A 25,927-nucleotide genomic window follows, 5' to 3' on the forward strand; every position below is an offset into this window, starting at 1 on the left:
CATGTATTTTATAATGCTGCAAACTGTTCAATAAAGGCATCCATTTTGTGCTATTCGACCTGGTCTATTGAGTTTTTTCTGCACTACAGCTCCCTGCACCTAAGTCCAAGGTCTAGGACCGTAGGGGCGAGTGGGTCGAACCACTCACAGGTAATTATTGCAAGAAGCCTGGCAGGAGACCAGAGCAAGCAAGAGAAACCCCCTACAAGAGGGGGAGATACAGTCTGTCCCAGTAACTGTCGCACAGCAGAATTAGCGACCCTGTCCCATAAGGGCTTGACCCTCATCACTCCCTGTTTTTCCTCAAGTGTCTCATCCTTAAAATTCTCATCGTTGTTTTCAAATCCCTCCGTGGCCTCGCCCCTCCCTATCTCTGTAATCTCTTCTAGCTCCACAACACAACACCCCCCCCGCCCGAGATATCTGCGCTCCTCTAATTCCGGCCTCTTGAGCATCCCCGATTTTAATCGCTCCACCATTGGTGGCCGTGCCTTCAGCTGCCTGGGCCCTAAACTCTGGAATTCCTTCCCTAAACTTCTCCATCTCTCTGCCTCTCTCTCCTTCTTTAAGATGCTCCTTAAAACCTACCTCTTTGACCAAGCTTTTGGTCATCTGCCCGAATATCTCCTTATGTGGCTCGGTGTCAAATTTTGTTTTATAACGATCCTGTGAAGAGCCTTGGGATGTTTTACTACATTAAAGGCGCTTTATAAATACAAGTGGTTGTTGTTATTTCCTGAAACTAATAACAAATTCCCCAGAGGGAAAGAAACTTGTACTTTTACTCCCAAATATTAAAAAGTTTGTTCTACAGAAGCACTGGGTTTATCTGCTTTTATTCATGAATTTAAAAAGTCTCTATTGAAACCTGAGCCAGTGTGTTGTGAGACAAAGAGCCTTGTGTCCAATAAGGGGAATAAAGGCCCACAGCCTCCCCTGGCCCCGGGCCCTGAACAAGGGACTGGAGAAACTCGCTGCCCTGCGGATCAGACAATCAGCCGGCGCTAGTCCTGCCCCTCGGGCTCCCCGATTGGTTGGAGGACCCGCCGCTGGCTCGCTCCTCCAGCCCCGCCCCGCTCGCTCCCTATTGGTCAGAAGCTCCTGTGACCCGGGCCCGTGGCCTGATTGACGTGTCCCTCACTGACTTTACAAAGAAAGCCACGCGCGGTCGCCGGGCAGCGCTGCATGTCGGCGGGAGCGGGGTCGGGAGATTAATAAACTGCGGTTTGCCGGACAGATGAACGAACACATAGGCATGCACGCAGATAGAAATGGCACACATGTACGCAGTCATGCACATGGAACTTATGCTTGAGCGAACGAATGGAGGAATGAATGATTGAACGATGCCAGTTGGACGGGCGTGTACGGATTCTTGGTTTATTAAATAGTTGCAATTTGTACTGTAAACATTATTGATTTACCTGTAAAATTTATTGTTGTATTTATATTGTTGACCATAATTGGTCAATTAATGTAATGGATTTACTATGTAACTGTTGAGTTGTATAAGTACTGTTGTACTTGAATGTTAAAATTTAAAAAAAAGGACAACAGGTTATACCAAGCAAAAATGAAGAGTTACTAGATTGCCAGTAGGACTGGTATGTATTGTTTTTTACTATGGGTACCTGTATTGTTGACATTGGTTTTGTCTGGAAAAATGTATTGTATTTGCACTGTTAATCCTAAAGCTGTTTTTTCTAAGGCTTAGCCTTATTGTGGTTAATGAATGTAATGGATTTATCATGTAGTTGATGAATTGTAACAAGTACTACCACATTTAAATAAAAGATTAATGAACCCCAAAAGAAAAAATAAATAAATTGCAGTTAGGCCGCTCCGCAGGGTTTATAAAGTTGGAGAATGGCCTGAGACCCGAATGAGATCCAGCGGCCGAATGTATTCTGCCGGACGGCAGCGGTGAGGCTTTTTCTCAGTGACAGGCCCGGGTTAGGCGCTGCCATATTGGTGGAGGAAAGATAGGCATATATGTATATGTATAAGTCAGGATGGTGTGTGACTTGCAGATGATGGTGTTCCCATGGAGCTGCTACTCTTTTCCTTCGAGGCGGTAGAAGTCACGGGACAGGTAGGGTGGCAGGTTCCCTTCCATAAGAACACAAGAATTAGGAGCAGGAGTAGGCCATACCGCCCCTCGAGCCTGCTCCGCCATTCAATAAGGTCATGGCTGATCTACGACCTCAGCTTGACTTTCCCGCCCAATCCCCATATCCCTGAGGGACATTACTGAACCAGTTGGGATTTTAGGACAATCCAGCAGCTTTCATCGTTACTTTTTTTCTAGTACCGGCCCCACAAATTCCCAGATTCATTGAGCTCAATTTCACAACCTGTCTTTGTGTTTTTGTGGGTTCTCTCTCATGCTCCCTTTTTCCTGTTTTATATTCATTTTACAGGGTATTCGAAGGGCAGGATTTGTGGACAGGATATTTAACTCAAACATCCCATCAAGATCTGACAGAGTCACTCTATTCATCGGGACCTGAATATCATCAAACATAACAGAACAGTTATGTCCGAACAGTTGCAACTCTGTTGGATGGAGTATCAATCAGGAAATAGTTGAGGCTTGTAATAAGGGATCATCTATAATTAAGGGGGATTTTAACCATCATATTAATTGGACAAATCAAATTGGGCAGGGCTGCCTTGAGGATGAGTTCATTGAGTGTATCAGGGATGGGTTTCTTGAGCAGTATGTAACTGAACCGACCAGGGGGCAAGCAACCTTAGATCTGGTCCTGTGTAATGAGACAGGATTAATTAAAAATGTCCTAGTAAAGGATCCCCTTGGAATGAGTGACCATAACATGGTTGAATTCCATATTCAATTAGAGGGTGAGAAGGTTGGATCTCAAACAAGGGTGCTAAGCTTGAATAAAGGAGACTATGAAGGTATGAGAGCGGAATTGAGTAGAGTGGATTGGGAAAATAGATTAAAGGGTAAGACGATACATGATCAGTGGTGTACTTTTAAGGAGTTATTTTACAACTTCCAAAAAATATATATTCCACTGAGAAGAAAAGGGTGTAAAAGAAAAGACAGCCATCCGTGGCTAAGTAAAGAAATTAAGGATAGTATTCGACTAAAAACAAGGGCATATAAGGTAGCCAAATTGAGTGGGAGGATAGAGGATTGGGAAAACTTTAAAAGACAGCAAAAAATAACACAAAGATTGATTAAGAAAGGGAAGATAGATTATGAAAGTAAATTAGCAAAAAATATAAAAACAGATAGTAAGAGTTTTTATAGTTATATAAAAAGAAAAAGGGTGGCTAAAGTAAATGTTGGTCCCTTAGAGGATGAGACCGGGAAATTAATGGTGGGAAATATGGAGATGGCAAAAACACTGAATGAATATTTTGTATCAGTAGAAGACACTAAGAATATCCCAACACTGGACAAACAGGGGGCTATGGGGGTGGGGGGGGGAGCTAAACACGATCAAAATCACTAAGGAAGTGGTACTCGGTAAAATAATGGGACTCAAGGCAGATAAATCACCTGGACCTGATGGCTTACATCCTAGGGTCTTGAGGGAAGTGGCAGTAGGGATTGTGGATGCATTGGTAATAATTTTCCAAAACTCCCTGGACTCAGCAAAGGTCCCGGCAGACTGGAAAACTGCTAATGTAACACCCTTATTTAAAAAGGGCAGTAGACAGAAGGCTGGAAACTATAGACCGGTTAGCCTAACATCTGTGGTAGGTAAAATTTTGGAGTCCATTATTAAGGAGGCAGTAACAGGACATTTGGATAATCATAATTTAATAGGACAAAGTCAGCATGGTTTTATGAAGGGGAAGCCATGTTTGACAAATTTGCTGGAGTTCTTTGAGGAAGTAACATATTGGGTGGATAAAGGGGAACCAGTGGACGTAGTGTATTTAGACTTCCAAAAGGCATTTGACAAGGTACCACACAAGATTATTGCTTAAGATAAAAAATCACGGGATTGGGGGTAATATTCTGGCATAGATAGAGGATTGGCTATCTAACAGAAGGCAGAGAGTTGGGATAAATGGTTCATTCTCAGACTGGAAATCAGTAACTAGTGGTGTTCCGCAGGGGTCAGTGCTGGGTCCCCAACTCTTTATAATCTAGATTAACGATTTGGAGGAGGGGACTGAGTGTAACATCTCAAAGTTTGCAGATGATACTAAGATGGGAGGGAAAGTAGTGAGTGAGGAGGACATAAAAAACCTGCAAGGGGACATAGACAGGCTAAGTAAGTGGGCAGAGATTTGGCAGATGGAGTACAATACTGGAAGGTGTGAGGTTATGCACCTTGGCAGGAAAAATCGTAGAGCAAGTTATTATCTTAATGGCAAGAAACTGGAAAGTACTGAAGTACAAAGGGATCTGGGGGTCCTGGTGCACGAAACTCAAAAGGTTAGTATGCAGGTGCAGCAAGTGATTAAGAAGGCCAATGGAATGTTGGCTTTCATTGCTAGGGGGATAGAGTATAAAAATAGGGAGGCATTGCTTCAGTTGTACAAGGTATTGGTGAGACCGCACCTGGAATACTGCATACACTTTTGGTGTCCATACTTAAGAAAAGACATACTTGCTCTCGAGTCAGTACAAAGAAGTTTCACTCGGTTAATCCCGGGGATGAGGGGATGGACATATGAGGAGAGGTTGAGTAGATTGGGACTCTACTCATTGGAGTTCAGAAGAATGAGAGGCGATCTTATTGAAACATATAAGATTGTGAAGGGGTTGGATCGGGCGGATGCGGGGAGGATGTTCCCGATGATTGGTGAAACTAAAACTAGGGGGCATAGTCTTGGAATAAGGGGCTGCTCTTTCAAAAGTGAGATGAGGAGGAACTACTTCACTCAGAGGGTGGTAGGTCCATGGAATATGCTGCCCCAAAAAGCTGTAGAAGCTACATCATTACATAAATTTAAAACAGAAACAGACAGTTTCCGAGAAGTAAAGGGAATTAAGGGCAGGAATTTGGACATGAGTCTAGGTTCGGATCGGACATGGCCCTGTGGGTAGCAGAGCGGGCCCAGGGGCCGTGTAGCCTGATCCTGCTCCTATTTCATGTGTCCAATTCTGTTAGATTCAGGAGATGGTTCTGTGATAGTAGATTGGCGGTTAGGATCAGATCAGCCATGATCTCATTGAATGGCGGAGCAGGCTCGAGGGGCCGATTGGCCTACTCCTGCTCCTATTTCTTATGTTCTTATGTTCTTATAACATGGAAGTAAAAAACACCGTTCACAGTGGGGAGAAACCGTACACGTGTTCTGTGTGTGGATGAGGATTCAGTCGATCCTCTGGCCTGGCGAAACACAAACGCAGTCACACCGGGGTGAAACCGTGGAAATGTGGGGACTGTGGGAAAGGATTTGATTACCCGTATCAGCTGGAAACTCATCGACGCAGTCACACCGGGGAGAGAACGTTCACCTGTTCAGTGTGTGGGAATGGATTCACTCAGTCAAGTGACCTGCTGACACACCAGCGAATTCACACTGGGGAGAGGCCGTTCACCTGCTCCGTGTGTGGGAAGGGACTCACTCAGTCATCCCAGCTACTGAGACACCAACTTGTTCACACAATCATGAGATCTTTTAAATGTTCTGACTGTGAGAAAAGCTTTAAAAGCCAAAGGGATCTGCTGACACACCAGCGAATTCATTCTGGGGAGAGGCCGTTCACCTGCACTGAGTGTGGAAAAGGATTCACAAATTCAACCACCTTTCTGACACACCAGCGAGTTCACACTGGGGAGAGGGCATTCACCTGCTCCGTGTGTGGGAAGGGATTCACGAATTCATCCCACCTACTGACACACCAGCAAGTTCACACCGGGGAAAGGCCGTTCAACTGCTCAGTGTGTGGGAAGGGATTCACTCAGAACTCCAGCCTGCTGACACACCAGCGAGTTCACACCGGGGAGAGGCTGTTCACCTGCTCAGAGTGTGGTAAGGGATTCACTCAGAACTGCAGCCTGCTGGCACACCAGCGAGTTCACTCTAGGGAGAGGCCATTCACCTGCTCAGTGTGTGGGAAGGGATTCATTCAGAGCTCCATCCTGCTGAGACACCAGCGCACTCACACTGGGGAGTGGCCAGTCACCTGCTCCGTGTGTGGGAAGGGATTCACTCAGTCATACAACCTGCTCAGACACCAGCGACTTCACAAGTGACTGCAGGGATTGGATTCTGCTGTTATTGCTGCTGTTAATCACATCCAGGACTGAACCATGTTCACTCTGATAGTTGGGTTCACTCCTGCTGTTGAACTCCACCACTGACCCTGCTGAAGGTTGTAGGCTCAGGGAGTGGGGCCTCCAGGAGTGTACGGTAAGAAAGCTGGGTTTCGGTATCCTGACAAATATATGGCGAGGAACCAGAGGAATCCTTACTAAGGAAATGACTGGGGTTTTACCGGCCAGCGTAGGTCTAGGGGTGAATGATGCCTGACTCCCTGAACTATCTTACATTGAACCCAGTTGAGATCAAGATGAATTCAGTTTACAGGAGAATAGAGAGAAATATCACCCACAGTTGAGTGAGACAAAAGCAGCCATTAGAGAAGCTCAGAGATCTTTGGAAAAGAAGATGGTGCTCAATTGTGGTAATAACGGCAAAATCTTTCCCAGCTCCGTCAGGAGGCAGAATCCCGTTAAAGATGGTTTCGGGCAGGGGTGGGCAGTGATTTGGGCTGGAGGGCCACTTAACAAGTTGTGGTGAGCTGTTGAGGGCCGCACACCAATGTTGCCCCTAAGGTGCGCGGCTGCACGGTGGCACAGCAATGGCGAGGCCCCGCGCAGGCCGCTCACCAGCTCCTGCCGCTGGGAGAGAAACCGCACAGCACATTTAAAGGGACCGCGCACGTTGGTGAGAGCAAAGTGTTCAATTGGTGAATCGGAAACAGTCCGACTCTTAGTGTTGAGCATCGCACCACTTTTACCCTCCCAATAATTTATCAACATCAATTCAGATAGTCCTCAGATACTATCTTAAATACACAGAATGTGGTGTAAGATAGTAAAATCTGCCACTACTAAATGAATGAAAAGGGTGATTGATCGATCGATGGATTATAAAGTCCACGTGGCTGTTTCCATAGTTATTTTATTGTCCTTTTGGCCATTTTTAGTGGTTGTCCTTCTAGTTCAGATATGTTGGGGGTAATTTGAACCTCCCCCACCTGACGGGATTGAATTTCCTGCTCGTTTTACACCTTCCCCGATTTTGCTCTCCAATGATTTCAGTCGAAAGTGAAATCGGGCGGGTGTAAAACAAGCGGCCGATCTGATCGCATTCGTTTCCCGCCAGATGCGTGACGTTAAAATCACCCCCTGCTGTTTCCAAACACAACTCAAGCAAATTTCTCCTGACAATAGTTTGGTTCTGATCCTTAATAATGTTCCAGTTACTCTTATCACCACAATTGCTTTAATTCTGACATTTGGCCTGTGATCTGACAGCAAAGCAGTGATTTCTTCACATGCAGTGAGCAAATGGGAACAAACTGGAGGTCCATTGTGCAGGAAGAAACCCAGACACGCGACGACCTTTTCTCTCATTTGAAGATGTGCATTGCTGAAGAGGATAAGACAGCTTGTAATGTGGAGGACAATCTAGTGTCAGGCAGTGTGCTTGGAGATGTCTAAATATTTATCATCATCCAGTCTGGTCCTCCGCATTGAAAACTCTTGGAACATCTCGGATTTGTGAAACATTGAGGTTGATTTTATTGGAAATATCAAATTCAGCTCTGATTTGCAAACCTTTATTATCGCAATGCTCTTGCCATTGAGATGCATCAGTCAGCTGAATAAGGTAGATTTGATATTTTCAATAAATACAGGGTTCAGTTTCATATTTCCAAATATGATTGGCTTCCCAAGTCCATTAAACACCACAGATCAGATCATTCAGTCAGGCTCATTGTCAAAGAAAGGCTCAATTGCAACTGGCACATGGGCAAGAATGGAATGTCGATCCTTCTCTTGCAGCTGATCGGGGATCTTGGATGTGTTTGACGTTGCTGAAATTGCTGAGCTTAGACTTCTTGGGGCTGATTTTCATTCTGGGTGGACATCGGGTGAGCGGTGCAACGGTGCTGCCTGTACAATGTCCTCGGCGAGAGGACCCAGCCATTTTGATGGCCGGGCCTCATCTGTGCAATATCCAGCTCCAACTGCTAAACCAGGGCTGTCAGGGAGCTTGCAGATCGGAGGGCAGGGGGGGTGGTGAAACTGGAAATCTGGCAGCTCCTCCATGGAACAGAGCCAGACACATTGATGCAGCAAATGGCAGATTCCATTTGCCCGCCTCTGTTTGTGGTTGTGACTCCCCTGCTGCCTCGGAGACAATGACCCGCCTCCTGACGTTAAGTGGGCTGGGTCGCATCCTGCAAACCTGCTTGAGTTTTTTGAAGAAATTTAACCCTTTTAGCACCGATATCATTCTGGTGAATCTGCGCCGCGACCCCTCTCCAAGGCCAATATATCTTTCCTGAGGTGCGGTGCCCAGATCTGAACGCAATACTCCAGATGGATTCTAACCAGGGCTCTGTACAGCTCCCACCTGCTGAGACACCAGCGAGTTCACACTGGGGAGAGGCCATTCACCTGCTCCGTGTGTGGGAAGAGATTCACTCAGTCATCCACCCTGCTGAGACACCAGCAAGTTCACACTGGGGAGAGGCCATTCACCTGCTCCATGTGTGGGAAGAGATTCACTCAGTCATCCACCCTGCTGAGACACCAGCAAGTTCACACTGGGGAGAGGCCGTTCACCTGCTCCGTGTGTGGGAAGGGATTCACTCAGTCATCCACCCTGCTGAGACACCAGCAAGTTCACACTGGGGAGAGGCCGTTCACCTGCTCCATGTGTGGGAAAGGATTCACTCGTTGATCCCACCTGCTGAGACACCAGCGAGTTTACAAGTGACTGCAGGGGTTCGATTCCGCTGTTATTTCTGCTGTTAATCACATCCAGGACTGAACAATGTTCATTCTGACAGTTGGGGTTTGTTCTGCTGATGTTATTAACCCCTCTAATTGGGTTGGAGTTTAATATTCTGGAAATAAGTCAAATAAATCTGCTTTGTTTCAAACACATCTTTGTATCGAGTCCTTAGCGTCTCTAAGATAAGAGGAGACTAATTGATGTCCTGTTACCGACTGTTCCATTTTTGGGGCCTTTTCTCCTTTTGTTAAAGAAAGACTTGTATTCATGCAGCACCTTTCACAACTTCAGGACATCCCAAAGCACTTTACAGCCAATGAAGTACTTTTGAAGAGCAGTCACTGTTGTAACGTAGGAAATGCAGCAGGCAATTTGCGCACAGCAAGATCCCACAGGCAGCAATGTGAGAATGACCAGATGATCTGTTTTAGTGATGTTGGTTCAGGGAGAAATGTTGGCCAGGACTCCAGGGAGAACTCCGCTGCTCTTCGAAATAACATCATGGGATCTTTTATGTCCACTTGAGAGGGCAGAGGGGGCCTCGCTTGAACATTTCGTCCGAAGACAGCACCTCTGTCAGTGCAGCGCTCCTTCAGTACTGCACTGGAGTGTTGGCCTAGATTGTGAACTCAAGTCTCTGGAGGTGGACTTGATCCCACAACCTCCTGACTCAGAGACAAGAGAGAGAGAGAGAGAGAGAGAGAGAGTGCTCCCACTGAGCCACAGAGAGAGAGAGAGAGAGAGAGTGCTCCCACTGAGACAGAGAGAGAGAGAGAGAGAGAGAGAGAGAGTGCTCCCACTGAGCCACAGAGAGAGAGAGAGAGAGAGAGTGCTCCCACTGAGACAGAGAGAGAGAGAGAGAGAGAGAGAGAGAGTGCTCCCACTGAGACACAGAGAGAGAGAGAGAGAGAGAGAGAGAGTGCTCCCACTGAGACACAGAGAGAGAGAGAGAGAGAGAGAGAGTGCTCCCACTGAGACACAGAGAGAGAGAGAGAGAGAGAGAGAGTGCTCCCACTGAGACACAGAGAGAGAGTGAGAGAGAGAGAGAGAGAGAGAGAGAGAGTGCTCCCACTGAGACACAGAGAGAGAGAGAGAGAGAGAGAGAGTGCTCCCACTGAGACACAGAGAGAGAGAGAGAGAGAGAGAGAGAGAGTGCTCCCACTGAGACACAGAGAGAGAGAGAGAGAGAGAGAGAGAGAGTGCTCCCACTGAGACACAGAGAGAGAGAGAGAGAGAGAGAGAGAGTGCTCCCACTGAGACACAGAGAGAGAGAGAGAGAGAGAGAGTGCTCCCACTGAGACACAGAGAGAGAGAGAGAGAGAGAGTGCTCCCACTGAGACACAGAGAGAGAGAGAGAGAGAGAGAGAGAGAGTGCTCCCACTGAGCCACGACTAACACCCGATCATTACTCTGGATTATTTCAGTTCTCATACATTCAGTTGCTCTCATGGACAAGTCCCAGCTCCCCAAACCATCCAGAGTGCCTCTCCTAGCCTTGGTATCCAGGGGAGGTATCGGTAACACGCCCCTGTACCTGTCCTGGGAGTCTTTGATGGGACAGTGTAGAGGGAGCTTTACTCTGTATCTAACGCGTGCTGTACCTGCCCTGGGAGTGTTTGATGGGACAGTGTAGAGGGAGCTTTACTCTGCATCTAAGCCGTGCTGTACCTGCCCTGGGAGTGTTTGATGGGACAGTGTAGAGGGAGCTTTACTCTGTATCTAACGCGTGCTGTACCTGCCCTGGGAGTGTTTGATGGGACAGTGTAGAGGGAGCTTTACTCTGTATCTAACCCGTGCTGTACCTGTCCTGGGAGTGTTTGATGGGAGTGTAGAGGGAGCATTACTCTGTATCTAAACCATGCTGTTCCTGTCCTTGAGTGTTTGATGGGACAGTGTAAAGGGAGCTTTACTCTCTATCTAACCTGTACTGTACCTGCTCTGGGAGTGTTTGATGGGACAGTGTAGAGTGAGCTTTACTCTGTATCTAACCCGTGCTGTACCTGCCCTGGGAGTGTTTGATGGGACAGTGTAAAGGGAGCTTTACTCTGTATCTAACCGGTGCTGTACCTGCCCTGGGAGTGTTTGATTGGACAGTGTAGAGGGAGCTTTACTCTGTATCTAACCCGTGCTGTACCTGCCCTGGGAGTGTTTGATGGGACAGTGTCGAGGGAGCTTTACTCTGTATCTAACCCGTGCTGTACCTGCCCTGGGAGTGTTTGATGGGACAGTGTAGAGAGAGCTTTACTCTGTATCTAACCCATGCTGTACCTGCCCTGGGAGTGTTTGATGGGACAGTGTAGATCAGGGGTTCTCTGAGGCCCATCCTATGTTATAAAAATTCCCCGGACCCCCTGTAACACAAGTATTCATTGACTGTAAAGCGCTTTGGGACATCCTGAGATCACAGAAGCCTCTTTATAAATGCAAGTCTTTCCATTTCAAATCACTGTGCTTTATTTTTTGAAATAAATAGTTATTTGGTGATTAAGTGCGGTAATAGTATGTTTTAAACTCCCTCCTCCTTGATTCTCCAATACAAGAGGCCCAGTGACCACACAAGTTGCCTTGTGGCCGCCTTCCTTCCAGCCCACGTGACCTGCTCACCTGAGCAAAGCCCAGCTCCCAGGCGGAGGCGGGGAGTGCACTGATTGGCACTTTATCGCCCCGCCCACCCCGGCAGCCACCAATCGGAGAGTGAGCAGGGTGTAGTGGGCGGGGCTGGCCTTTGATTGACAGTTTGAGCTCCCGCTCGCGGCGCTTTGAATTTCGCCCCAACAATGGACGGCGGTTGGAGGCGGGACCTGGGCCAAGCGGATTGGCTGCTGGCCTTTGATTGACGTTTGACGGGACCAATCCCCGGGGCCGCTGGCTGTCCTGCTCAGTGGCGCCGCCTGGTGTGAGGGCGAGCGGCGGCTGGAGCTGCGGGTCCCGCAAACTGCGCCTGCGCACTGCTCCTGTTCCAGTTCGATAAGGTATTCAACGGGCTGGGCTCCTGGAATTGGGAATGGCCCCACCCTCCAATAAACCCCAGCCTGGATTTGTAGGGGGGAAGGGGCGAGATGGGGGCAACAGGCTGGATGGAGCTGATGGGAATCTGGATCAACCCAATTGGCAGCGAGCGAGGGGCGGCTTCCGCAGCCTTGGTCCCATCGCGCCCCACATCGCTTCCCCCGCGGCTGCTCAATGGGAACTGAGCCGGCGCCCGGTGTGAGGGCTGCTTGTGGGAGAAAGAATGAAAGAGGGAGAGAGTTTCTGGGCCCACCCCTTGAAACCTTCTCACGGACCCCGGTTGAGAACCTCTGATCGACAAGAGGCGCTGCAGCAACTCGCCAAGGCTTCTTCGGCAGCACCTCCCAAACCCGCCACCTCCACCACCTAGAGGGACGAGGGCAGCAGGCGCAGGGGAACACCACCACCTCCAAGCTCCCCTCCAAGTCACACACCATCCCAACATGGAAATATATCGCCGATCCTTCATCGTCGCTGGGTCAAAATCCTGGAACTCCCTCCCTAACAGCACTGTGGGAGCACCTTCACCACACGGACTGCAGTGGTCCAAGAAAGCGGCTCACCACCACCTTCTCAAGGGCAACTAGGGATGGCCAATAAATGCTGGGCTTGCCAGCGACGCCAACATCCCATGAAACATTAAAAAAATTCCGACCACAGTCGTTAAATATAGGAATACCATATCTTCTCCAACTTTGACTAGTTTATCCTCTCTGATATAAACCAACCCCACAGTCACTGACACCAATCTCCTCCTGTCTGATATAAACCAATCCCAATCACTGACACCAATCTCCTCTTGTGTGATATAAACCAATCCCACTGGCCCAGAAAGATTAAACTCAGCCCATTACTTGGATTGGACTTGTCTCCATTCCCGTGCCGAGGAGATTGCTGTACCAGACGGGAGGGGCAACATTTGGGGACTCTCGATTCTCCACCAATTCCCATTCCCCTTCTTTCTGGTGGATAATGGAGATGCCACTGTGTGTAATGTGCAAGTCAGTAAGAATTGTCAGTGAGGATTAATCAGCACTTTCTAATTGGAGATGTTAATCAGTGGAACTTTTCAGACAATAAATTGTAGATTTTGTACCAAAGGTCAATTTAGGGTTGAAGTAAAATTCATAATTTTATTGTCAAATAATTTCTTACGAAAGTCCTGAATTAAGGGGAACGATCACAATGATTCTAAAAGGGACACTGCAGCCCCAACAAGTCAATCAGCTATATATATAGAATATTAAACTCCAGCCAGTTATAGGGTTATTATCATCAGCAGAAACAAAGTACAGCTGTCAGAATGAACAGGGTTCAGTCCTGGCTGTAATTAACAGCAGCAATAACAGAATCCAACCCCTGCAGTTACTTGTGAACTCGTTGGTGTCTCAGCAGGTTGGATGACTGAGTGAATCCCTTCCCGCACACAGAGCAGGTGAACGATCTCTCCCCGGTGTGAACTCGCTGGTGTGTCCGGAGGCCGGATGAACAAGTTAATCGCTTCCCACACACGGAGCAGGTGAACGATCTCTCCCCAGTGTGAACTTGTTGGTGTTTCAGCAGGCTGGATGAACAAGTGAATCCCTCTCCACACACGGAGCAGGTGAATGGCCTCTCCCCAGTGTGAAGTCGCTGGTGTGTCAGCAGGTTGGATGATTTAATGAATCCTTTCCCACACATGGAGCAGGTGAACGGTCTCTCCACAGTGTGAGTGCGCTGGTGTACAATGAGATTGGATGAATACCTGAACCTCTTCCCACAGTGAGAGCAACTGAATGGTTTATCATCAGTGTGAACCCGCTGGTGTTGAATCAGTTCCTCAGAGCTTTTAAAGCAGTTCGCACAGTCGGAGCATTTAAAAGGTCTCTCGGCAGTGTGAACTCGCTGGTGTCTCAGAAGGTGGGCTGAATTAGTGAATCCCTTCCAACACACGCAGCAGGTGAACGGCCTCTCCCCGGTGTGAACTTGCTGGTGAGTCAGCAGGTTGGATAACTGAGTGAATCCCTTCCCACACATGGAGCAGGTGAATGGCCTCTCCCCAGTGTGACTGTAGCGATGAGTTTCCAGCTGGGATGGGGAAATTAATCCCTTCCCACACACATAGCAGGTAAACGGCCTCTCCCCGGTGTGACTGCGTTGATGAGTTTCCAGCTATAACAGGTAATTGAATCCCTTCCCACAGTCCCCACATTTCCACGGTTTCTCCGTAGTGTGGGTGTCCTTGTGTCTCTCCAGGTTGGACGATCGGTTGAAGCCTCGTCCACACACAGAACACGTGTATGGTTTCTCCTCGCTGTGAATGGTGCAATGTTTTTTCACGCAGTGAAACTGGTAAAAGCTCTTTCCACAGTCAGTGCACTGGAACACTCTCACTCGGGTGTGTGGGGCTCGGTGCTTTTCCAGTCACACTGATGTTGAGGTGATGTTTGGTTTGAGTTTCCTGTCTGTAAACCCACCCCTTCTAATACCCTGTAAAAGGAGTTTACAAAAGACATCACTGTAAGTAGAGGATAGGAATTCAGAACAGACAATTCTAGTTTCTATGCAACATTCTTTCCTCTCTTTTTCCCCAAAGCTGTAAATCCCCATCCCACACACTCTCCCTCCTCCCTGTGCTGAAATCCAAACCCATCGCACCATCTCCAACATTTTTCCTTTCAATCGACTTTTCTTCCTCCCCCTGAAGGTGTTGACTCTGATGGGTTCAGTTCTATATTCATGAGGGACTGGAAGCCAGCACCCTGCGAGGACTGGACTCTGTCATAAAATAATGGCTTCAAAAGAGAAATTGAAGAAACTATTTGATAGAAGATGTGGTGGTGAAATGTTGGGCGGGTGCTCAGCATCTCACACATTGTGTAAGATTAACATTCCACATGTCTGAACCTTTCATTCCGTCCCTGATTTGGGCATCTCTTGAGCTGGCACTTCTTGTCCCATTATACCGAGTTGGTGCAACAGGAGAGCCAGGGATCAGGGGATATTGGACAGGAAGCACAGAGCATGGACATTACACTGCAGCTGGGATATGTGAAAGTGATACAGTGAGGGCTTCGGGCACTTTATTAAACACACAGACAGCAGAAGCACATTAATCTGATGGGAGATCACTGACACACGAGCAGCCAGCGGTGTGGAGCCTCCTGAGAGTCCGGTCCCTTTACAGCCAGTATTTACAGGAGCTGGGACACAGAAAGAGTCTCATTAAAATCAATGATATATTTATTCAAACAAATCAACACCCAAAAAATGCTGAATGATTTCTCCCAGACGCTCCCTGACCAGTCACCATTTCTCCTCCATTTACAGACGCTCCCTGACCTGTCTCCATTTCTCCTCCATTTACAGACGCTCCCTGACCAGTCTCCATTTCTCCTGCATTTACAGACGCTCTGTGACCAGTCTCCATTTACAGACGCTCCCTGACCAGTCTCCATTTCTTCTCCATACAGACGCTCCCTGACCAGTCTCCATTTCTTCTCCATACAGACGCTCCCTGATCAGTCACTATTTCGCCTTCATTTACAGACACTCCCTGACCAGACTCCACTTCTCTTCCATTTACAGGCGCTCCCTGACCAGTCACCATTTCTCCTCCATTTAGACCCTCCCTGACCAGTCTCCATTTCTCCTCCATTTACAGATGCTCCCTGATCAGTCACTATTTCTCCTTCATTTATAGACCCTCCCTGACCAGTCACCATTTCGCTTCCATTTACAGAGCCTCCCTGACCAGTCACCATTTCTCCTCCATTTACAGACGCTCCCTGACCAGTTTACATTTCTCCTCCATTTACAGACGCTCCCTGACAAGTCACCATTTCTCCTCCATTTGCAGACGCTCCCTGAGCAGTTTCCATTCCTCCTCCATTTACAGACGCTCCCTGACTCACTTCCTGTCTGTCCCGGAGTTTGGCGCTTTGTTGAGATTCGGGCCGGAGCGAAACAGAAACCAGCGGGTGGGGACGGGTAATGTTCACTGTTCTTATAATCGGGCCTGGGGCCGCACTCGGGGAGTGTGAAACCCGCGTCCCCCCGGGGTTCATTAACCCGCCTCCCTCTGACCTGCTGCAACTTCGCCACCCGCGCATGCTCAATTCACACTGCCCAACAATCAGCCTCTCCCGCGCATGCTCAGCTCACACAGCCCAACAATCAGCCTCTCCCGCGCATGCTCAGCTCACACTGCCCAACAATCAGCCCCTTCCGCGCATGCTCAGCTCACCTTCTATTATTCAGGGTTAACGGTCAAGCCCCGCCCCTCACACACTCCGATTGGTTGGAGGACCCGCCGACCGCTCGGTCCTCCAGGACCGCCCCGCTCTTTCTATTGGCCTGGAGCACTCGTCAATCACCCGGGCAGTGTGAGCTGAGCATGCGCGGACCGTGGCAACAGTCGCTGACACATCAGGTGAGAGAACTCGGAGCGGATTCGTGAACGCCGGGGGGACGCGGGCCGCGCACACCCCGAGCTCAGGGAGCGGGTTCATGAACCCCGGGGGGACGCGGGCCGCTCACACCCCGAGCTCAGGGAGCGGGTTAAATTATCAACATTTTATTTTCTGTATTTGATAAACCATTGCTAACTGAAATACTGAGTTGCATGCAATCAAGGAAAGGAAAATCAGTTGAGTTGTTGCTTTGAAGAGACAAATATAACCAAATTAGTAACAATACTGTGGAGGAGGAATTCCTGGAGTGTTTATGGGATGGTTTCCTGGACCAATATGTCGAGGAACCAACTAGAGATCCGGCCATCTTAGACTGGGTATTATGTAATGAGAAAGGATTAATTAGCAATCTTGTTGTGCGAGACTCTTTGGGGCGGAGCGATCATAATATGATCGAATTCTTCATTAAGATGGAGAGTGAAGTAGTTGACTCAGAGACCAGGGTCCTGAATTTAACTAAAGGAAACTATGCTGGTATGAGGCGCGAGTTGGGTAGGATTGATTGGGGAATGTTACTTAAAGGGCTGACGGTGGATAGGCAATGTCAAACATTCAAAGATCGCATGGATGAACGACAGAATTTGTTCATCCCTGTTTGGCATAAAAATAAATCAAAAAAGGTGACTAACAAGGTAAATTAGGGATAGCATAAGATCCAAGGAGAAGACATATAAATTGGCCAGAAAAAGCAGTAAACCTGAGGATTGGGAGCAGTTTAGGATTCAGCAAAGGAGGACAAAGGGATTAATTAAGAGGGGGAAAATAGAGTATGAGAGTAAGCTTGCAGGGAACATAAAAACTGACTGTAAAAGCTTTTATAGATATGTGAAGAGAAAAAGATTGGTGAAGTCAAGCAGAGGTCCCTTGCAGTCAGAATCAGGGGAATTTATAATGGGGAACAAAGAAATGGCAGACCAATTAAATACATACTTTGGTTCTGTCTTCACAAAGGAGGACAGGGAAATTGATGGGATTGAAGGCCGATAAATCCACAGGGCCTGATAATCTACATCCTAGGGTACTTAAGGAAGTGGCCCTAGAAATAGTAGATGCATTGCTGATCATCTTCCAACATTCAATGGAATCTGGAACAGTACCCATGGATTGGAGGGTAGCTAATGTTACCCCACTAATCAAAAGAGGTGGTAGAAAGAAAATGGGGAATTACAGACCGGTAAGCCTGACATCGGTAGTGGGGAAAATGCTAGAGTCCATTATAAAAGATGTAATAGCAGAGCACTTGGAAAACAGTGACAGGATTGGACAAAGTCAACATGGATTTACAAAGGGTAAATCGTGCTTGACTAATCTACTGGAATTTTTTGAGGATGTAACTGGTAAAATAGATAAGGGAGAGCCAGTGGATGTGGTGTATCTGGACTTTCAGAAGGCCTTCGATAAGGTCCCGCATAAAAGATTAGCGTGTAAAGTTAAAGCACATGGGATTGGGGGCAAGGTATTGACTTGGATAGAGAACTGGTTGACAGACAGAAAGCAAAGAGTTGGAATAAACGGGTCTTTTTCCGAGTGGCAGGCAGTGACTAGTGGGGTACCGCAGGGATCGGTCCTTGGACCCCAGCTATTCACAATATATATTAATGATCTAGACAAGGGAGCCAGATGTAATATCTCCAAATTTGCAGATGATACAAAGCTGGGTGGGCGTGTGTGCTGTGAGGAGGATGCCGAGAAACTCCAGGATGATTTGGACAGGTTGGGTGATTGGGCAGAAGCATGGCAGATGCAATATAACGTGGATAAATGTGAGGTTATCCACTTTGGTAGCAAAAACAGGAAGGCAGATTATTATCTGAATGGCAATAGATTGGGAGAAGGGGAAGTGCAACGAGACCTGGGTGTCCTTGTGCACCAGTCGCTGAAGGTAAGCATGCAGGTGCAGCAGGCGGTTAAGAAGGCAAATGGTATGTTGGCCTTCGTAGCGAGAGGGTTTGAATACAGGAACAAGGATGTCTTGCTGCAGTTGTACAAGGCCTTGGTGAGACCACATCTTGAGTATTGTGTGCAGTTTTGGTCACCTTATCTGAGGAAGGATGTTCTTGCCATGGAAGGAGTTCAGCGAAGATTCACCAGGCTGATACCTGGGATGGCAAGAATAACGTATGAGGAGAGATTGGATCGATTGGGCTTATACTCGCTGGAGGCTGGAGTTTAGAAGAATGAGAGGGGATCTCATCGAAACTTATAAAATTCTGTCAGGCCTGGACAGACTAGATGCTGGAAGGATGTTCCCAATGGTCGGGGAGTCCAGAACCAGCGGTCACAGTCTAAGGATAAGGGGTAGGCCATTTAGGATAGAAATGAGGAGGAATTTCTTCACCCAGAGAGTGGTGAACCTGTGGAATTCTCTACCACAGAAGGCAGTAGAGGCCAATTCATTAAATATATTCAAGAAGGAGTTGGATATATTTCTCAAGGCTAAAGGGATCAAGGGGTATGGGGAGAAAGGAGGGAGAGGGTACTGAATTTGGATGATCAGCCATGATCTCATTGAATGGCGGAGCAGGCTCGAGGGGCCGAATGGCCTACTCCTGCTCCTATCTTCTATGGTTCTATATTTCTATGATATGCTAATAGGGTTAGATGAAGAGTAGTGGGAGGAGACTCGTGTGGAGCAGAAACACCGGCATTGACCAGTTGGGCCGAGTGGCTTGTTCCTGTGCTGTAGACTCTGTAATTCTATGTAACTCTGTGTAACTATGTCTTCTGACTCCCCTGAAGCTGCTGACTCTGGCTGGGTTCAGTCCTACACTCACTGGTTCCCCACCCTCTCCTCCCCTGAAGGTGCTGACTCTGGCTGGGTTCAGTTCTACATTCACTGGTTTCCCTCCCTCTCCTCCCCTGAAGGTGCTGACTCTGGCTGGATTCAGTTCTACATTCACTGGTTGCACTCTCTCCTCCCCTGAAGGTGCTGACTCTGGCTGGGTTCAGTTCTACACTCACTGGTTCCCCTCCCTCTCCTCCCCTGAAGGTGCTGACTCTGGCTGGGTTCAGTTCTACACTCACTGGTTCCCCTCTCTAACCTCCTTTCCAATGCTCGGTCCTTCCTTATAAGCTTTTCTTTTGTAATGTCTCACAATTTTGGTGAGGGGTACTCCTTGACCAGTCACCATATCTCCTCCATTTACAGACACTCCCTGACCAATCCCCCTTTCCCCTTCACTTACAGACGCTCCCTGACCAATCATCATTTCTCCTTCATTTACAGACGCTCCCTGACCAATCTCCCTTTCCCCTTCATTTACAGACGCTCCCTGACTAGTCACCATTTCTCCTCCATTTACAGACACTCCCTGACTAGTCACCATTTCTCCTCCATTTACAGACACTCCCTGACCAGTCTCCATTTCTCATAGAGTTATACAGCACAGAAAGAGGCCCATCGTGTCCGCGCCGGCCATCAAGCCCTATCTATTCTAATCCCATTTTCCAGCACTTGGTCCATAGCCTTGTATGCTATGGCGTTTCAAGTGCTCATCTAAATGCTTCTTGAATGTTGTGAGGGTTCCTGCCTCTACCACCCTTTCAGGCAGTGAGTTCCAGATTCCAACCACCCTCTCGGTGAAAATGTTTTCCCTCAAATCCCCTCTAAACCTCCTGCCCCTTACCTTGAAACTATGCCCCCTGGTTACTGACCCCTCTACTAAGGGGAAAAGTTCATTTCTATCTACCCTATCTATGCCCCTCATAATTTTGTACACCTCAATCAGGTCCCCCCTCAGCCTTCTCTGCTCTAAGGAAAACAACCCCAGCCTGTCCAGTCTCTCTTCATAGCTGAAGCGCTCCAGCCCAGGTAACATCCTGGTGAATCTCCTCTGCACCCTCTCCAATGCAATCACATCCTTCCTATAGTGTGGCGACCAGAACTGCACATAGTATTCCAGCTGTGGCCTAACTAGCGTTTTGTACAGCTCCATCATAACCTCCCTCCTCTTATATTCTATGCCTCAGCTAATGAAGGCAAGTATCCCATATGCCTTTTTAACCACCTTATCTACCTGTCCTGCTGCCTTCAGGGATCTATGTACATGCACAGACAGAAGACAGACAGACAGACAGAAACCCCACAGTGCAGATAGAGGCCATTTCGGCCCATCGAGCCTGCACCGACACATATCCCACCCAATCCCCATAACCCCTACACCAACACATATCCCACCCTATCCCCGTACCCCCACGTATTTAATCCCCCTAACACTAAGGGTCAATTTATCATAGCCAATCAACTTAACCCGCACATCTTTGGACTGTGGGAGGAAACCGGAGAACCCGGAGGAAACCCACGCAAACACGGGGAGAATGTGCAAACTCCACACAGACAGTCGCCCGAGGCCGGATTCGAACCCGGGTCCCTGGCGCTGTGAGGCAACAGTGCTAACCACTATGCCACCGTGCTGCCAAGGTCCCTCTGATCCTCTGTCCTTCCTAGGGTCCTACCATTCATTGTGTATTCCCTTGCCTTGTTAGTCCTCCCAAAATGCATCACCTTACACTTTTCAGGGTTAAATTCCATTTGCCACTGTTCTGCCCATCTAACCAACCCGTCTACATAGTCCTGTAGCCTGAGGCTTCCCTCCTCGCTATTTACCACTCCACCAATTTTCGTGTCATCTGCGAACTTACTGATCATACCTCCTACATTCATATCTAAATCATTAATGTACACTACAAACAGCAAAGGACCCAGCACCGATCCCTGCGGTACACCACTGGACACAGGTTTCCAGTCACAAAAACAACCTTCGACCATCACCCTCTGCCTCCTGCCACTAAGCCAATTTTGGATCCAATGTGCCAAATTGCCCTGGATCCCACGGACTCTTACCTTCTTGACCAGTCTCCCATGCTGGACTTTGTCAAAAGCCTTACTGAAGTCCATGTAGACTACATCAACTGCACTACCCTCATCCACACACCTAGTCACCCCCTCAAAAAATTCAATCAAATTGGTTAGACATGATCTCCCCCTGACAAAGCCATGCTGACTATCCTTGATTAATCCTTGCCTCTCCAAGTGGAGACTAATTCTGTCCCGCAGAATTTTTTCCAATAATATCCCTACCACTGATGTTAGGCTCACTGGCCTGTAATTCCCTAGTTAACCCTACTACCCTTCTGGAATAATGGTACTACGTTAGCTATCCTCCAGTCCTCTGGCACCTCCCCTGTGGCCAGAAAGGTTCTGAAAATTTGTGTCAGAGCCCCTGCAATCTCCTCCCTTGCCTCACACAGCAGCCTGGGATACATCTCGTCTGGGCCTGGGAATTTACCCACTTTTAAGCCTGCTAAAACCGTTAGTACCTCCTCCCTCTCAATACTAATTTGTTCAAGTATATCACAATCCCCCTGCCTGATTTCTATGCCTACATCGTCCTTCTCCATAGTGAACACAGATGCAAAATATCCATTTAAAACCTCACCCACATCTTGCGGCTCTACACACACATTGTCACTTTGGTCCCTAATGGGCCCTACTCTTTCCCTGGTTATCCTCTTGCCCTTAATATACTTATAAAACACCTTGGGATTTTCCTTTATTTTGCCCGCCTGTGTGTTTTCATGCTCCCTCTTCGCTGTCCTAATTTCTTTTTTAAGCACTCCCCTGCACTTTCTATACTCCTCTAGGGCTTCCACTGTTTTTAGTCCTTTGTATCTGCCAAAAGCCTCCCTTCTTTTCCTAAACCATTCTTGTATATCCCTTGACATCCAGGGTTCCCTGGGCTTGTTGGTCCCACCCTTGAACTTTACGGGAACATGTTGGCATTGTACTCTCTCTATTTCCTTTCTGAATGACTCCCACTGCTCTGATGTGGATTTTCCTACAAGTAGCTGATCCCAGTCCACTTTGGCCAGATCCTGCCTTATCATATTAAAATCGGCCTTCCCCCAATTTAGAGCCTTTATTTCCGGTCCATCTTCCTTTTCCATGACTACCTTAAATCTCACCGAATTATGGTCACTGCCACCAAAATGCTCTCCTACGGACACTTCTACCACTTGCCCAGCTACATTCCCTAGAATTAGGTCCAGTACTGCCCCCTCTCTTGTTGGACTTTCTACATGCTGGCTCAAAAAGTTCTCCTGGATGCACTTTAAGAATTGTGCACCCTCTAAGCCTTTCACACTCTGACAATCCCAGTTAATATTGGGGAAGTTGAAATCCCCCACTATTATTACCCTATTATTTCTACACTTCTCTGTGATTTGCCTACATATCTGTTCCTCTATCTCCCCCTGACTGTTTGGGGGCCTATAGTACACTCCCAGCAAAGTGCTTGCCCCCTTTTTGTTTTTAAGTTCTACCCATATGGCCTCATTAGAGGAACCTGCTAAGATATCATCCCTCCTTACTGCAGTAATTGACTCCTTGATTAATATTGCGACACCCCCTCCTCTTTTACATCCCCCTCTGTCTCGCCTGAAGATTCTATACCCCGGAATATTGAGCTGCCAGTCCTCCATTTACAGACACTCCCTGACCAGTCCTCATTTGTCCTCCATTTGCAGATGCTCCCTGACCAGTTCCCATTTCTCCTCCATTTACTGACGCTCCCTGACCAGTTCCCACTTCTCCTCCATTTACAGACGCTTCCTGAGCAGTCACCATTTCTCCTCCATTTACAGACGCTCCCTGACCAGTTCCCACTTCTCCTCCATTTACAGACGCTTCCTGAGCAGTCACCATTTCTCCTCCATTTACAGATGCTCCCTGACGAGTCTCCATTTCTCCTCCATTTACAGACGCTCCCTGACCAGTTCCCACTTCTCCTTCATTTACAGACGCTCCCTGAGCAGTCACCATTTCTCCTCCATTTACAAACGCTCCCTGACCAGTCCCATTTCTCCTTCATTTATAGACGCTCCCTGACTCGCTGGGGATTTCCCAGCACTTCCTGGTTGTCCCGGAGTTTGTGTCTTAAACTGGCGGGTAGTTGTGGGGAGGCGGATAATGTTGAGTGTTTTAATAATGGGGCCTGGGGCCGCACTCGGGGTGTGAGCGGCCCGCGTCCCCCCGGGGTTCATGAACCCGCTCCCTGAGCTCGGGGTGTGAGCGGCCCGCCTCCCCCTGGGGTTCATGAACCCGCTCCCCGAGCTCGGGGTGTGAGCGGCCCGCGTCCCCCCGGGGTTCATGAACCCGCTCCCTGAGCTCGGGGTGTGAGCGGCCCGCGTCCCCCCGGGGTTCATGAACCCGCTCCCTGAGCTCAGGGTGTGAGCGTCCCGCGTCTCCCCGGGGTTCATGAACCCGCTCCCTGAGCTCGGGGTGTGAGCGTCCCGCGTCTCCCCGGGGTTCATGAACCCGCTCCCTGAGCTCGGGGTGTGAGCGGCCCGCGTCCCCCCGGGGTTCATGAACCCGCTCCCTGAGCTCGGGGTGTGAGCGTCCCGCGTCTCCCCGGGGTTCATGAACCCGCTCCCTGAGCTCGGGGTGCGAGGGGCCCGCGTCTCCCCGGGGTTCATGAACCCGCTCCCTGAGCTCGGGGTGTGAGCGGCCCGCGTCCCCCCGGGGTTCATGAACCCGCTCCCTGAGCTCGGGGTGTGAGCGGCCCGCGTCCCCCCGGGGTTCATGAACCCGCTCCCTGAGCTCGGAGTGTGAGCGGCCCACGTCCCCCCGGGGTTCATGAACCCGCTCCCTGAGCTCGGGGTGTGAGCGTCCCGCGTCACCCCGGGGTTCATGAACCCGCTCCCTGAGCTCGGGGTGTGAGCGTCCCGCGTCTCCCTGGGGTTCATGAACCCGCTCCCTGAGCTCGGGGTGTGAGCGGCCCGCGTCCCCCCGGGGTTCATGAACCAGCTCCCCGAGCTCGGGGTGTGAGCGGCCCGCGTCTCCCTGGGGTTCATGAACCCGCTCCCTGAGCTCGGGGTGTGAGCGGCCCGCGTCCCCCCGGGGTTCATGAACCAGCTCCCCGAGCTCGGAGTGTGAGCGGCCCACGTCCCCCCGGGGTTCATGAACCAGCTCCCTGAGCTCGGAGTGTGAGCGGCCCGCGTCCCCCCGGGGTTCATGAACCCGCTCCCTGAGCTCGGGGTGTGAGCGGCCCGCGTCCCCCCGGGGTTCATGAACCCGCTCCCTGAGCTCGGGGTGTGAGCGGCCCGCGTCCCCCCGGGGTTCATGAACCCGCTCCCTGAGCTCGGGGTGTGAGCGGCCCGCGTCCCCCCGGGGTTCATGAACCCGCTCCCCGAGCTCGGAGTGTGAGCGGCCCGCGTCCCCCCGGGGTTCATGAACCCTCTCCCTGAGCTCGGGGTGTGAGCGGCCCGCGTCTCCCTGGGGTTCATGAACCCACTCCCTGAGCTCGGGGTGTGAGCGGCCCGCGTCCCCCCGGGGTTCATGAACCCGCTCCCTGAGCTCGGGGTGTGAGCGGCCCGCGTCCCCCCCGGGGTTCATGAACCTGCTCCCTGAGCTCGGGCTGTGAGCGGCCCGCGTCCCCCAGGGGTTCATGAACCCGCTCCCTGAGCTCGGGGTGTGAGCAGTCCGCGTCCCCCCGGGGTTCATGAACCTGCCCCCTGAGCTCGGGGTGTGAGCGTCCCGCGTCCTCCCGGGGTTCATGAACCCGCTCCCTGAGCTCGGGGTGTGAGCGTCCCGCGTCCCCCCGGGGTTCATGAACCCGCTCCCTGAGCTCGGGGTGTGAGCGTCCCGCGTCCCCCCGGGGTTCATGAACCCGCTCCCTGAGCTCGGGGTGTGAGCGTCCCGCGTCCCCCCGGGGTTCATGAACCCGCTCCCTGAGCTCGGGGTGTGAGCGGCCCGCGTCCCCCCGGGGTTCATGAACCCGCTCCCTGAGCTCGGGGTGTGAGCGGCCCGCGTCCCCCCGGGGTTCATGAACCCGCTCCCTGAGCTCGGAGTGTGAGCGGCCCACGTCCCCCCGGGGTTCATGAACCCGCTCCCTGAGCTCGGGGTGTGAGCGTCCCGCGTCACCCCGGGGTTCATGAACCCGCTCCCTGAGCTCGGGGTGTGAGCGTCCCGCGTCTCCCTGGGGTTCATGAACCCGCTCCCTGAGCTCGGGGTGTGAGCGGCCCGCGTCCCCCCGGGGTTCATGAACCAGCTCCCCGAGCTCGGGGTGTGAGCGGCCCGCGTCTCCCTGGGGTTCATGAACCCGCTCCCTGAGCTCGGGGTGTGAGCGGCCCGCGTCCCCCCGGGGTTCATGAACCAGCTCCCCGAGCTCGGAGTGTGAGCGGCCCACGTCCCCCCGGGGTTCATGAACCAGCTCCCTGAGCTCGGAGTGTGAGCGGCCCGCGTCCCCCCGGGGTTCATGAACCCGCTCCCTGAGCTCGGGGTGTGAGCGGCCCGCGTCCCCCCGGGGTTCATGAACCCGCTCCCTGAGCTCGGGGTGTGAGCGGCCCGCGTCCCCCTGGGGTTCATGAACCCGCTCCCTGAGCTCGGGGTGTGAGCGGCCCGCGTCCCCCCGGGGTTCATGAACCCGCTCCCTGAGCTCGGGGTGTGAGCGTCCCGCGTCCCCCCGGGGTTCATGAACCCGCTCCCTGAGCTCGGGGTGTGAGCG

At 50.3% G+C, this 25,927-nt stretch overlaps 1 protein-coding gene and 1 pseudogene across 1 annotated transcript; one reads left to right on the forward strand and one right to left on the reverse strand.

Annotated features, from left to right (window-relative positions):
• Positions 1-5,234: 5,234 nt before the first annotated feature.
• Positions 5,235-8,946, forward strand: LOC147118775 (uncharacterized; annotated as a pseudogene).
• Positions 8,947-13,309: 4,363 nt separating this feature from the next.
• Positions 13,310-14,439, reverse strand: LOC147118776 (uncharacterized). The gene has a single exon (XM_085984588.1). The coding sequence runs from the start codon at positions 13,987-13,989 to the stop codon at positions 13,339-13,341; it is 651 nt and encodes a 216-aa protein (XP_085840714.1). The 5' UTR covers positions 13,990-14,439; the 3' UTR covers positions 13,310-13,338.
• Positions 14,440-25,927: the final 11,488 nt, after the last annotated feature.

The sequence above is a fragment of the Somniosus microcephalus genome, chromosome 4, assembly GCF_052327205.1.
Source record: "Somniosus microcephalus isolate GS21.2 chromosome 4, FLI_Smic_1.0, whole genome shotgun sequence".
NCBI classification, from domain to species: domain Eukaryota; kingdom Metazoa; phylum Chordata; class Chondrichthyes; order Squaliformes; family Somniosidae; genus Somniosus; species Somniosus microcephalus.